This window comes from Pleurodeles waltl, chromosome 4_2 (genome assembly GCF_031143425.1).
Source record: "Pleurodeles waltl isolate 20211129_DDA chromosome 4_2, aPleWal1.hap1.20221129, whole genome shotgun sequence".
Lineage (NCBI taxonomy): Eukaryota > Metazoa > Chordata > Amphibia > Caudata > Salamandridae > Pleurodeles > Pleurodeles waltl.
In genome coordinates this window covers 188732408-188746695 of record NC_090443.1, presented here as the reverse complement: position 1 = coordinate 188746695, position 14288 = coordinate 188732408, and the positions used below count along the sequence as shown (strand labels likewise).

Below are 14288 nucleotides of genomic sequence, written 5' to 3'. Positions count from 1 at the left end.
TTGAGGGGTCTTTGGGCTTTGGAACTTTCCTCTAGTTTTAGGGAACTGTCCACCTCTGTATTGTCCCCGAAAGCCTCCTCTCTGATACTGGCTCTGGTTTGTGGGTCTGGTTTGTGAGGTTGAGGGTTCTGTGCTTTGGGCCCGAAACCCCCATCTAAATTGTGTCTTCCTAAATGTGCCTCTGCTCTGTGGGGAGTAGAGCGCGCCCATGGCCTTGGCCGTATCCATGTCCTTTTTCAGCTTCTCTATAGCTGTGTCCACCTCCGGCCCAAACAACTGCTGTCCATTAAAAGGCATATTAAGCACAGCCTGTTGGATTTCGGGCTTGAATCCGGAGGTGCGTAGCCATGCGTGTCTCCGAATAGTGACCGCTGTATTCACAGTTCTTGCGGCTGTGTCTGCTGCAACCATTGCCGATCGTATCTGGTTATTTGAGATACTTTGGCCCTCTTCCACCACTTGTTGTGCACGCCTTTGGAACTCTTTGGGCAGATGTTCTATAAAGTGCTGCATTTCATCCCAATGAGCTCTGTCATATCTTGACAACAAAGCCTGGGAATTTGCAATGCGCCATTGATTGGCTGCTTGTGCTGCAACTCTTTTCCCCGCTGCATCAAACGTTCGACTTTCTTTGTCGGGTGGTGGTGCATCTCCAGAGGTGTGCGAATTAGCCCTTTTACGTGCTGCGCCTACTACTACTGAGTCTGGTGTCAGTTGCTGCATGATGTACACAGGGTCTGTAGGGGGAGGCTTGTACTTTTTCTCCACCCTAGGTGTGATGGCCCTGCCTTTGACGGGCTCTTGAAATACTTGCTTCGTGTGTTTCAAAATTCCTGGTAACATTGGAAGACTCTGGTACTGACTATGTGTTGACAACAAAGTATTAAAAAGTCATCTTCAATCGGTTCAGCGTGCAGTGTCACATTGTGAAAAGCAGCTGCTCTGGACACCACCTACGTGTAAGTAGTACTGTCTTCAGGTGGTGATGGTCTCGCTGGGTAGCAGTCCGGACTATTGTCTGATACAGGCGCATCATAGAGATCCCATGCATCTGGGTCATCCTGGCTCATCTCTATGTGCGTTGGAGACTGCATCATGGGTGGGGTAGCAATTGGTGATGGTTGCAGTGAGTGGTGTGGTGATGGTGGTGGCAAAACCCGTGGTGGAGTTACCTGTTTTGCCACCTTTGCTTGTGGTTGTTTGTCTTTGTCTTGGAAAGCAAGTTTCCTTTTCATCCTTATAGGAGGGAGAGTTCTTATTTTCCCTGTATCCTTTTGAATATGGAGCCTTCTCTGTGTATAATCTAGCTCCCCTGCTTCTAGCTCTTGTCCAAACTTATGGCCATGCAGTTGTGCTGAAAGGCCTTGTTCCTCTGAGAAGGAGCTTGTTTTCGGCTCCGAAGCTGGATGTTTCGGTACCGAGACCTTTTCTACAGTCTTTTTCGGCTCCGAAGCCACTTTTTTTCGGTTTCGGTGTTCCGATCTCTCAGTGCGGACTTATCTCGGTGCCGGTATCTCGATGTCAAGTTTGGTCGGAACCAGGGTCTTGGTGTCGAGTATGTTCTGTGCTGGTATCTCGACCGGACTCGGATGACTTCGACACATGTGTGCCCTTTTTCGGTGCCGATGGACGGTCACCGATTTTACGGGTTAAGCCATGGCCTGCCGGTGGTGGCGTCCCCTGGGCTTTCATGATTTTTGTGTGAGTTTTTGCCGGGGCTGTTTTACTCACGGTTTTCGGCATCTGCTCTGTTTCGGGCTCGTCCGAGTCAGCAATGGAGAAAGTCTCTTCTTCCTCGATGTCGTGGTGTCCTGACGGTGCCGACGCCATTTGAAGCCTTCGTGCTCTCCGGTCCTGTAGCGTTTTCTTCGACCGAAACGCCCGACAGGCCTCGCAGGTATCCTCTTTGTGTTCGGGGGACAAACACAAATTACAGACCAGATGTTGATCTGTGTAAGGATACTTGTTGTGGCATTCGGGGCAGAAGCGGAATGGTGAGGAGTTTTTAAACCAGGTAGATGATATGGGTATGAGATTTCTAGCACAAGGTTATTCTAATAAGGTGGTGAGAAAGGCACAGGTTAGAGCCAAAAAATTGGATAGAAGGGACATCTTAAAAAATAGAGGTCGTAATAAGATGGTGGATCAGTCTAATAAAGTTCGATTTATAACAGACTACAATGAGGCCTCTCTGATTCTTTAAAGATTCATGACCAAACATTGGAGTATATTGTCACTAGACGAATCAATAAAAGATTTAATACCAGACAGAGTACTAACATCGTATCGGAAAGGTTTGAATTTGAAGAACATTCTGAGTCCTAGTTTTACCACCAGCTCTCCTGATAAGACATGGTTATCTACGAAAACAGTAGTTTTGTTTTAAATGTGGTGGCTGTGGAGTATGCCGATGGGCATGCCACAATATTAAGGAATTTTCAGATGGGGGGGAGACAATTTACAATTAGTTCAATGATGAACTGTAATACTACTTATGTTGTATACATAATACGTTGTAAATGTACTAAAATTTATGTTGGTAGCACAATACGTGCACTCAAGATCAGAATTGGAGAACATGTTCGGGCGCTCAAAAATGATGATGTTAGATACCCAATAGTAGCACATATTGTGGATTGTGACTCACAATCAGCCCATAAAAGTTTTGAATTTTTTGGACTCGAACATATCCCTAGAGACCCAAGGGGTGGTAATGGAGGGGACTCAGGATTTTATTTGGTGATTTGGGTTCAATCTCTAATGTTGCTATCACTTGAGACAGTAAAATAATTGTTAACGGATTTTGTCATGGGCGGTTTATTTATTATTTTTTATATGGATATGAAGATATTCAAACTGGTTCGAGTGGAGCTAAATTTTAATATGAGGTTTGCTATTTGTTTGTGGTCTGTTACGATAACTTGCATGTTACACCTGCATTTAGGCTATTGATATCCGTTTGATTACTGCAGGTTTATGTGTATCACACAGAAACGCTCGATGCCGATAGAACGGCAGCGGACATTAGTCCGTTTTCGTTTTCCATGGTAGCGGTTTAGGGTTGACCTCGGAAGTCTATTTAGCTTCCGTGTACAGAAACTCGCTGTGCGTACTCGCAGCTCGGCGTTCTTGATTGTGCTAACACCGTCTCTAAAATTGATCGTCAGGACCTGGTGAGCGTCTGAGAATGGGTTATCCTTTTTATCACAATGTATTTGCTTAGAAAAATACTCACATAAGCGCCTATCAACTAAGCAATATCTTTATGTAGATTTGTATGTTTTTTGCGTTATAGTATACGGATGAAACTACATGAATTCTGAATCCTCAATAAAATCATTGGACCCTATATTTAAGGTATTTTATATGGGATCACATGTTTGGAACAAGGTTCTATTACATGGTTGTTGGTTCTATTTTCATTTGATGCAAGGCAATTTCATGTAGATTTGGCTTCTTTCTTTTGTGATAGAGATGGATAATTTTGACCAAAGTGGTGAATATTAAGCAACTCATGCAATTACGGACAACAATTATTGGATTACTTAGGTTTGTTTAATTACGAGGCACCACTAGGGGTTATGGGAGTTATTTGGACACTGGTTCATATCATTCAATTTAACTTTATAATGCATGTGTAACACGTAGGTTATTTGTGTTGTGACACAAAGGGTGTGTCTGCATGTTTTTGGAATTTTTGTTGTTTACTACTGTACTACACTAATTTTGGTGAAGGTTGGCAGGATAAGTTCTTCTTGGTGTTTGGTGGGCACCTCAGTGTGATCCCCCTTTGGGGTTTATTTCTTTTCCAGTAAAAATTTATTTTCCAATGAGTTACTGCACTATTGCTTTCCTCTCATGGGACTATTGTTTCATACACTTTCGGTTCTTTATCTGGGATCTCCGTATATTATGTAATCATGAAGTTTGAGCATTTTGGTTTTTAACTCAAATAATTTGTTTACAATTTTTAGCCCTGAAGAAGTCGTTTGGGATGTAAAAAATAATTTTCCCTTGACGAAACACGTGTTGGCTTGAATTGTATTACCGGCTTGAATTATATTACCACGAATGGGCTACTGAATATTCGAAGATATTTATTCAATAAACCTTTGGACTGGATTGGACAATTTGAAATTATACTAAAATTGGTTGCTTTGTTTTTTAAGTATACTTATTTGTGTTATTATTTACTATTGTTGTTAGCAAATGGGGTGCCGCACACTGTTTCACAGAAGCGGAACGGGTCCGTTCCATTAGCCTTGAAGATGCACGCGGTCGGGCCAACCAGGCCCCGCCGGGCAATCGAAGCCCCGAAGGGCTACCGGAGCTTTTCTTGATTCAGTGTCGATCTGCGTTAACTAACCCGATACCGAACGCAAACAATACCGTCAAATTTTCCGATATTCTCACTATCTGTCCGAACCGAAACACAGAGCGAAGAGGAACACGTCCGAACCCGATGGCGGAAAGAAAACAATCTAAGATGGAGTCGACGCCCATGCGCAATGGAGCCGAAAGGGGAGGAGTCCCTCGATCTCGTGACTCGAAAAGACTTCTTCGAAGAAAAACAACTTGTAACACTCCGAGCCCAACACTAGATGGCGGGATATGCACAGCATGTGTATCTGCAGCTACACATGCCATCGAACATATATATATATATATATATATAAACATTTTATATTCATTAAGACATCACAGTCCTACATTAAGGACACCAAACTTCGCTTCAAAACGAATGTTAATTCTTGTAACTTTTTTATTGAAAAAAATATATATAGAAATTTCAAAATTTTTGTTTCAGTGCCATGAAACTTTGGATTGATCTGAATGATCAATGGCAAGAAGCCTACTAACATGGTGGACACCTCCAAAATGTTAGGTCAAATCATATCTGGATTCGTATAACACAATTTCTAAGATGACTTATGTTATTCCTTCCGATACACAATTTATCCATATTCTAAATAAATTTATGTCTAGATAGTCAAAGCACACCTGCTCCTACCTCAGACTCCATGTTCTTCAAAAGTTTCTGCAGGGATCCATTTTCCTTCTTGAGTTTCTCATTTTCAGCAAGGGCAGCCTTCAATCTGCACTCCATGGCCTGCATGTATTCCTTCTTCTTCCTCCGAGACTGGAAGGCAGACTCCCGGTTCTTGATCATTCTCTCTTGTCTTCGTATGAGGTTGGTCTGCAAAGAAAAGGAAGGGGACAGAAATTTAGCAAAATGGCACTGTTAAGCATGTTTTGTTATTTTCCATGCTACAAACCATCATTTACTTCTACCACTTTATTACTATATTGAGAACATTCAGGAATCATGCATTAAATGTGTCACACAAATAAACTTGCTGCAAAAAAAACAAAAATATATTCCATCATTTATTTCACTAAAGGTATTATACATGTGTAGTCTTTTCGTTTTCTGTGCAATGAACTATCAAGCACACACTATTTAGCCAAATGAATCATAACGTGATTTGCATGTTTAAAGTGATGTCTAGATAAGGTGACAAGTTTCATTTTGGCTTTAAAATAGTTGTGGGAAATTTCAAACTGAAATAGGTCCCAAAAATATACTTTGATCTAATGTGTAAAGTTGGCCTATCTCTAACTAATATCAAATGTGCCAAGGCTTTCACAGTCATGACAATCTATCTTTTCTTGGCACCAGGCATAGGCAGTATGTTTCAACAAAACATCAAAAGTCCTTTATGGCGATATGACCCTACTTACTTCAATCCTAAATACTTTTGGGGAGATCTTTTGCCTCAGGGTAAACTATACCAAATAATTTGCCCTTCCGTGTACTGAATACCTCCCTGAACAGCTTATTTAACTGGGCAATCAATGCCTAACCTGGGCCCAGAAGATGTTTAGGTACCTGGGGATTCAAATATACCACAAACAAGTGGACCTTTTGGAGGGAAACCTTGGTGAAGCAGTATGTTGTCTGAGGTCCCTAATCTTCTTTTGGATGACTCTACCATTGTCCCTGGCACTCTGCATCGCCCAGTGAAAAATGGTGATGTCACCCTGACTACTTTACTATTTTTCAAATCACCCAGTTATGATCCCTGGACGCACACTCCATCACTTGGACTCCCGCAACCTATTAGACACTTGTAGGAGGCTGGACTGGCTTGTAGTGAGTACCAAGGGGTACTTACACCGTGCACCAGGCCCAGGTATCCCTTATTAGTGTAGAGGGGTGTCTAGCATCTTAGGCTGATAGAAAAGGTAGCTTAACAGAGCAGCTTAGGCTGTACTAGGAGACAAGTGAAGCTCCTACAGTACCACTAGTGTCACTTGCACAATATCATAAGAAACCACAATATACAGATATACTAAAAATAAAGGTACTTTATTTTTATGACAATATGCCAAAGTATCTCAGTGAGTACCCTCAGTATGAGGATAGCAAATATACACAAGATATATGTACACAATAGCAAAATATGCAGTAATAGCAATAGAAAACAGTGCAAACAATGTATAGTCACAATAGAATGCAATGGGGGCACATAGGGATAGAGGCAACACAAACCATATACTCTAGAAGTGGAATGCGAACCACGAATGGACCCCAAACCTATGTGACCTTGTAGGGGGTCGCTGGGACTGTAAGGAAACAGTGAGGGTTAGAAAAATAGCCCACCCCAGGACCCTGAAAAGTGGGTGCAAAGTGCACCTAAGTTCCCCAAAGAGCACAGAAGTCGTGATAGGGGAATTCTGCAGGAAAGACCAACACCAGCAATGCAACAACGATGGATTTCCAGACGAGAGTACCTGTGGAACAAGGGGACCAAGTCCAAAAGTCACGATCAAGTCAGGAGTGGGCAGATGCCCAGGAAATGCCAGCTGTGGGTGCAAAGAAGCTGCCACCGGATGGTAGAAGCTATGGATTCTGCAAGAACGACAAGGGCTAGAAACTTCCCCTTTGGAGGATGGATGTCCCACGTCGTGAAGAGTCGTGCAGAAGTGTTTCCCTGCAGAAAGACTGCAAACAAGCCTTGCTAGCTGCAAAGCTCGCGGTTAGGGTTTTTGGATGCTGCTGTGGCCCAGGAGGGACCAGGATGTCGCCAATTGCGTGAGGAGACAGAGGGGGCGTCCAGCAAGACAAAGAGCCCACTTAGAAGCAAGCAGCACCCGCAGAAGTGCCGGAACAGGCACTACGAAGTGGAGTGAATCAGTGCTCACCCGAAGTTGCACAAGAGAGTCCCACGACGCCGGAGGACAACTCAGGAGGTCGTGCAATGCAGGTTAGAGTGCCGGGGACCCAGACTTGGCTGTGCACAAAGGAAATCCTCAAAGAGTGCACAGGAGCCGGAGTAGCTGCAAAACACGCAGTTCCCAGCAATGCAGTCTAGCGTGGGGAGGCAAGGACTTACCTCCACCAAACTTGGACTGAAGAGTCACTGGACTGTGGGAGTCACTTGGACAGAGTTGCTGAGTTCAAGGGACCTCGCTCGTTGTGCTGAGAGGAGACTCAGAGGACCGGTGATGCAGTTCTTTGGTGCCTGCGGTTGCAGGGGGAGGATTCCGTCGACCTACGGGAGATTTCTTCGGAGCTTCTAGTGCAGAGAGGAGGCAGACTACCCCCACAGCATGCACCACCAGGAAAACAGTCGAGAAGGCGGCAGGATCAGCGTTACAAGGTCGCAGTAGTCGTCTTTGCTACTTTGTTGCAGTTTTGCAGGCTTCCAGCGCGGTCAGCAGTCGATTCCTTGGCAGAAGGTGAAGAGAGAGATGCAGAGGAACTCTGATGAGCTCTTGCATTCGTTATCTAAAGAATTCCCCAAAGCAGAGACCCTAAATAGCCAGAAAATAGGGTTTGGCTACTTAGGAGAGAGGATAGGCTAGCAACACCTGAAGGAGCCTATCAGAAGGAGTCTCTGACGTCACCTGCTGGCACTGGCCACTCAGAGCAGTCCAGTGTGCCAGCAGCACCTCTGTTTCCAAGATGGCAGAGGTCTGGAGCACACTGGAGGAGCTCTGGGCACCTCCCAGGGGAGGTGCAGGTCAGGGGAGTGGTCATTCCCCTTTCCTTTGTCCAGTTTCGCGCCAGAGCAGGGCTGAGGGATCCCTGAAACGGTGCAGACTGGCTTATGCAGAGATGGGCACCATCTGTGCCCATCAAAGCATTTCCAGAGGCTGGGGGAGGTTACTCCTCCCCAGCCCTGACACCTTTTTCCAAAGGGAGAGGGTGTAACACCCTCTCTCTGAGGAAGTCCTTTGTTCTGCCTTCCTGGGCCAAGCCTGGCTGGACACCAGGAGGGCAGAAACCTGTCTGAGGGGTTGGCAGCAGCAGCAGCTGCAGTGAAACCCCGGGAAAGGTAGTTTGGCAGTACCCGGGTCTGAGCTAGAGACTCGGGGGATCATGGAATTGTCTCCCCAATGCCAGAATGGCATTGGGGTGACAATTCCATGATCCTAGACATGTTACATGGCCATGTTCGGAGTTACCATTGTGCCGCTATACATATGTCGTGACATATGTATAGTGCACGCGTGTAATGGTGTCCACGCACTCACAAAGTCCGGGGAATTTGCCCTGAACAATGTGGGAGCACCTTGGCTAGTGCCAGGGTGCCCACACACTAAGGGCCAGATGTAGCAACTGACGAATTTGCGAGTTGCAAAGTGCGAGTCCATGCGACTCGCAATTTGCAACTCGCAAATTCGTATGCAGTACGGTGTCTCAGACACCGACTGCAACTCGCTATGGGGTCGCAATGACCCACCTCATGAATATTCATGAGGTGGGTCGCAAATTGCGGCCCCATAGCGAGTATAGGCACTCGCTAACATGGAGGCCTGCTGACGTCAGCAGACCTCCATGTTCGTGACCTGCTTTTAAATAAAGCAGTTTTTTTTTTTTTAAGTGTAGCCTTTTTCCTTACAGGAAAACGAGCTGCACTTAAAAAAAAAACGAAACCTTTAGTTTCGGTATTTTTTCAGGGCAGGGAGTGGTCCCTTGGACCACTCCCTGCCCTGAAAAAATATTTTTGGGTCCAGTCACAAACTGGAAGAGGTCCCATGGGGACCCCTTCCAATTTGCGAGTGGGTTACCATCCACTTGAAGTGGATGGTAACTGCGATGCCATTTGCGACCGCGTACGCGGTCGCAAATGGTATTGCATCCCACTGCGACTCGCAAATAGGAAGGGAACACCCCTTCCTATTTGCGAGTCGGAAATGCATATTGCGAGTCGGTAACGACTCGCAATATGCATTTCTGCATAGCAAACCCACGTTTGCGACTCGCAAACGGCGATTTTCGCCGTTTGCGACTCGCAAATGGTTTGCTACATCTGGCCCTAAGTAACTTAGCACCCAACCTTTACCAGGTAAAGGTTAGACATATAGGTGGTTTATAAGTTACTTAAGTGCAGTGGTAAATGGCTGTGAAATAACGTGGACGTTATTTCACTCAGGCTGCACTGGCAGGCCTGTGTAAGAATTGTCAGATCTCCCTATGGGTGGCACAAGAAATGCTGCAGCCCATAGGGATCTCCTGGAACCCCAATACCCTGGGTACCTCAGTACCATACACTAGGGAATTATAAGGGTGTTCCAATATGCCAATGTAAATTGGTGAAATTTGGTCACTGGCCTGTTAGTGACAATTTGGAAAGAAATGAGAGAGCATAACCACTGAGGTTCTGGATAGCAGAGCCTCAGTGAGACAGTTAGTCATAACACAGGTAACACATACAGGGCACACTTATGAGCACTGGAGCCCTGGCTGGCAGGGTCCCAGTGACACATACAACTAAAACAACATATATACAGTGAAATATGGGGGTAACATGCCAGGCAAGATGGTACTTTCCTACAACACTAATCATCAAGTAATGGAAGAGAGACATAAGCGAACACGGATATATCCACTCCACTTCCTGAACCAAATCAATCACAAGAGAGCAGAACCCTGATTAGCCAGTATAGAACTGAAGTCTCAAAAATATTTTTAAGAGACCCTCACCCACTAAAATGTACTATTGGCATGCTTCATCATGGGGGTCTGCATTCCTGACACCTAATATACTAAAGTAGGCTCCACCTCCAAAAGGAGGGAGCACTTCTAAGTTTTGAGGCTTGATGGATCTGCAGTTAGTGTGGTTAAAATTACCTCCAACTCCTAATTCATTTTATTCCTATTTGCAGGAGTCCAGGTAAGATTAAAAGAGGGAGATGTAAAAATTGGAGCAAATCAATGATCCCTTACATCTAAACTTGATCGCGGTCTACATGTTTCAGCCAGCCTAGCCCAACCGTGTCACCTGGCTTTCTTCAGGACTTAAATGTACAGATCCCAAGTGCAAATATAAGTAAAGTAACAACAGTGTACTCTTATATGCAAGCACAGTCACTTACAATTCTTCTAGGGTTCGATAGCCCACACATTTGAAAAGATGAGAAAGCAGGAGAAGAACATATGAATTACCCTATTTTGGGTAATATGTGCTAAGACTAAGCGTTCCTGTCACCACTGGTGCACATCATAGTTTCATTACTTTGCCAGTCTAGCCATGTGTGGATAGACTTCTCCTATTTAAGAAAACAGGGAATGCTTGACAGCCAGCAGAAAGGAATCTGTTACCCTGTAAGCACCTGTACGTGGCATGTAGTGCTGTAGATTCACACACTTTGCAAACACCTGCCATCTATTGTTAGGTCTGGAGTTGTGCACTTTGTTTTTCTTTGAAGAAGTCTTTCAAGTCATGAGGTCGAGTGACTCATCCTCTCAGTGATAATACGCAAGGGCATTGACTCCATGGTTAGATTGTTTTCCAGCAGGCGGGTGAGAAGGTAATGTAAAGTACATGCAAGTAATGCAATGACCATGCTCAATGTATAAATAGTGAAAACTAATAGATGTAAAGAACAGCAACATCCATAGGTGTTGGGGAGGAGGGTGGGCACATGCAAACCTACAGCATTACATGCCACAAGCAGAAGCTTAAAGGGTAATATTTTCAGTTAAATGGCATGTGTGGCTGTAGATATACATGCTCTACACAGACTGTAAAGCAGTCCCTCCTTGGAAGCGGTGGCTAACCTGTGAGTGTTGCAGTGGTCTCAAAGAGTGTACATAGCACTGCTTGTCCTACAATGGCTTGCTGGAGTCCTAAAACATCCACACAGTAAAGTTTGGTGAAAGTGTGTGGTGTGGACGCTGAAACTGCCTTACATATGTCAGCTATGGGAATATTTAATTAAAAGCTAATAGTTGCTCCTTTTCTTGCGATTAGTGTGCGCTCTTAAAGGAACAGGTAAAGGTCTTTTGGACTTAGCATAGCAAGTCTGAATGCATTTTACAATGCATCTGGCTATACCTGATTTGGACATAGAGATGCCTTTGTGTGGTGGTGAAAAAGCAACAAAAAGTTGTTTAGACTTTCTAAAAGATTTAGTTCTATCAATGTAGAACACAAGTGCTCTTTTAACACCTAATGTATGAAGAGCTCTATCTGCCACAGAATCTGATTAAGGGAAAATAACTAGCAATTCAATGGACTGAATGAGGTGAAATTGAGACACTACGTTAGGTAGGAATTTAGGGTTGGTTCAGAGAACCACTTCGTACCTGTGTATTTGGAAGAAAGGTTCTTCTAAGGTTAAAGCGTGGAGCTCACTAACACCCCTAAGTGTAGTGATGGAGACTAAAAATGCCACCTTTCAAGAAGGAAATTGAAGAGGGCATGAGTGTAGAGGTTAAAATGGGGGACCCATCCATCTTGTAAGTATGATATTAAGGTTCCATGAAGGTGCAGGAGGAACCCATGGGGAAATAACTCATTTGAGTCTCTCCATTAAGGCGTTGATGACTTGAATTTTGAAGAGAGAAAGGTGTTGCCTATTTTGGAGGTAGGCAGCTATTGCAGTGAGATGCAACCTTATAGAAGTTTATGCTAATTTTACCTTTTGTTAGTTAAGTTGGTAGCAGACAAAGTCTTGCACCATGTTTTTGAAAGGGCCAATCTGTTTTGAAAGGCAGTAGCAAAAAAAAAAAAAAAAAAGTTTCTAATTTGCTGCATACCACACTCCAGTGGTGGGTCTAGGGAGTCTAAGAATGTCCATACATTCTGGTGGTAAGTTAAGGAAACCAAACTATAACTTCCGGAGCCAAATTGCTAGGTGGAGAGTTTTGCAATCTGGGTGCCTCATTTGTCCTTGATTCTGAGTGAAAAGGTCCAGCCTGTTAGAGAGCTTCTCGTGTGGAACTACAGAGAGGTCTAGAATTGTTGTGAACCAAAGCTGACACGCCCAAGTGGGATCTACTAAGATCACTGTCTGCCCAAGCTTCCAAACCAGAAATGGAATGAGAGGTAGAGGCGGAAAAGCATAAGCAAATATCCCTGACCGACTCATCCATAGTGCATTGCCCTTGGATAGCGGGTGTGGAAACCTGGAGGTAAGGTTTGGGCATTTTGCATTTTCTTCTGTGGTGAAAAGGTCTATTTGAAGGAACCCCCACTTTTAAAAGTATGGTAGGAGGACTTGTGGGTGGAGTTCCCATTTGTGGACTTGTTGCTGCATCCTGCTGAGCAGATCTGCAAAGTAGTCTGTTACTCGAAGGAATTCCACTAACATGTGAATGCTGTGATGTAGAGCCCACTTCCCAATCGTCTGAGATGGTAGTGACAGTTGTGGAGACCGTGTCCCCGACCCACTTGTTTTTTTTAGGTATTACATGCATGGCATATTGTCAATCAGGACTAGGACAACCTTGTAGGTCAGGTGAGGTAGGAATACTTTCAACTTTAGGTGAACAAGCTTGTCGCTCGAGGCAGCTGATGTGGAGACGATGGTGCTTGGCATCCCAGAAACTGTGCACTGTTAGGTCTAGTAGGTGTGCACTCCATACCTTCTGTCATGTGTCTGTTTTGAGAGTGATGTGGATAACAGGATAGAGAAAAGGCTGCCCTTCTAACAGACTACTGGTGTTCCACCATTTCAGAAAATGGTGAGTGTGGCAGTCTATCAACACTAGATCCTCCAAATGAGCATGTGACTGAGACCACTGATGAGCTAGACATTCCTGTAACTGACACATATGCAATCTTGCATGGGAAACTATGGCAATGCAAGAAGCCATCATCCCCTGAAGACTCATAACCATGTTCACTGTGAGCTGCTAGTTTGTCTGAAACTGGGGCAATGTTGCCTGAAAGTTTTGAATTCATGAGGGATTAGGGTAGGCTAATCCTAATTGTGTGTTTAGAATTGCCCCTAAATATGGTTGAACCTGCACTGATTGCAGGTGAGACTTGGGAATGTTGATAGCAAACCCTAACCTGTGGAGAAGATCTATTGTCATCTGAGTGTGTTGATGGCACTGATAAGGAGTGCCGCCTTGCCCGACTGAAGACGTCTCAAGGCCAGAGCAACCTCTTCCTCAGTTAATTTGGTGCCCAAGGCCTCTCTGTCATCCTCCCACAGTCGAGACAGCTCAATATCCTGCAGGAGTTCTATACAACCTAACTCCGTCTCCCACGTCCTTGATGCATATACACTTTTGTAATATGTCACAAAGGCCTTTGCAATGTTGTCATTCGACACTCGCTGCGTCCCCCTCAGTGTCTATAATTTCCAGCCCAACACCTTTCCCGATCCAGCTTTTCTAACCACGCCAGAATAAAGCTGTCTCTCCAGAGCTAGGGCATCTGCCCGAGCATGCTGCTCTGCGTCTCCCTCAGTTCCTATCGCTTAAGGCGTAGCTGGTGTTTGCGGTTTGATGACTGTCACGCCCTCTCCTAAATTTCCATTTTCCAAACATTTCTATGTCACGCTCAAGCGCCTCACACTTCAGTCTGTGCTCCTTCCCCCCCATGCGGTCCTGCGCATGACCTCTCAGTACTGTTTTAAAGGCCTCCCCATAAGACACAAGCTGATTCCACTTAGCCAGTATTCTCCTTAAAATATTGCTCTGTCCTCTCCAGCAATTTGTCCCTGAAGCCCGTATCTTTTTAGAGCCAGGGATTCAGTCTGGTGGGTAGCGAATATGTCCGGGTTGGTCCTATGACTGTCATGGCCACTGGGGACTGCTGTGAAATCCTTTGCAACCTATGTAGTGTGCCTCTGAAGTTCCATATGTGTCCGGAGAGTGAATAAATAAACTAAACCTGATCAGAAATTATGAGCCACAGAATAGGTGTATTGTCCCATCTCAGGGCTATGTTCCCACCACAAATTCACCAGCCCCAGGGAATCTAGAAAGGCCTGCAGTGACCAAGAGTTCCCCTATGTTGTAGCTCTTGTTTACCTGTCTACAG

General features: G+C 44.8%; 1 protein-coding gene across 6 annotated transcripts in view; it reads right to left on the bottom strand.

The window, feature by feature from the left end:
• The window catches only part of ATF6 (activating transcription factor 6), a 1225231-nt gene that overhangs the window by 779773 nt on the left and 431170 nt on the right, over window positions 1-14288 (bottom strand). For all 6 annotated transcript variants that reach the window (XM_069231066.1, XM_069231064.1, XM_069231068.1 and 3 more), the window contains one exon: window positions 5012-5197. In XM_069231066.1, coding sequence (XP_069087167.1) covers window positions 5012-5197 — 186 coding nt within the window. The remainder of the gene's footprint in view (window positions 1-5011; window positions 5198-14288) is intronic.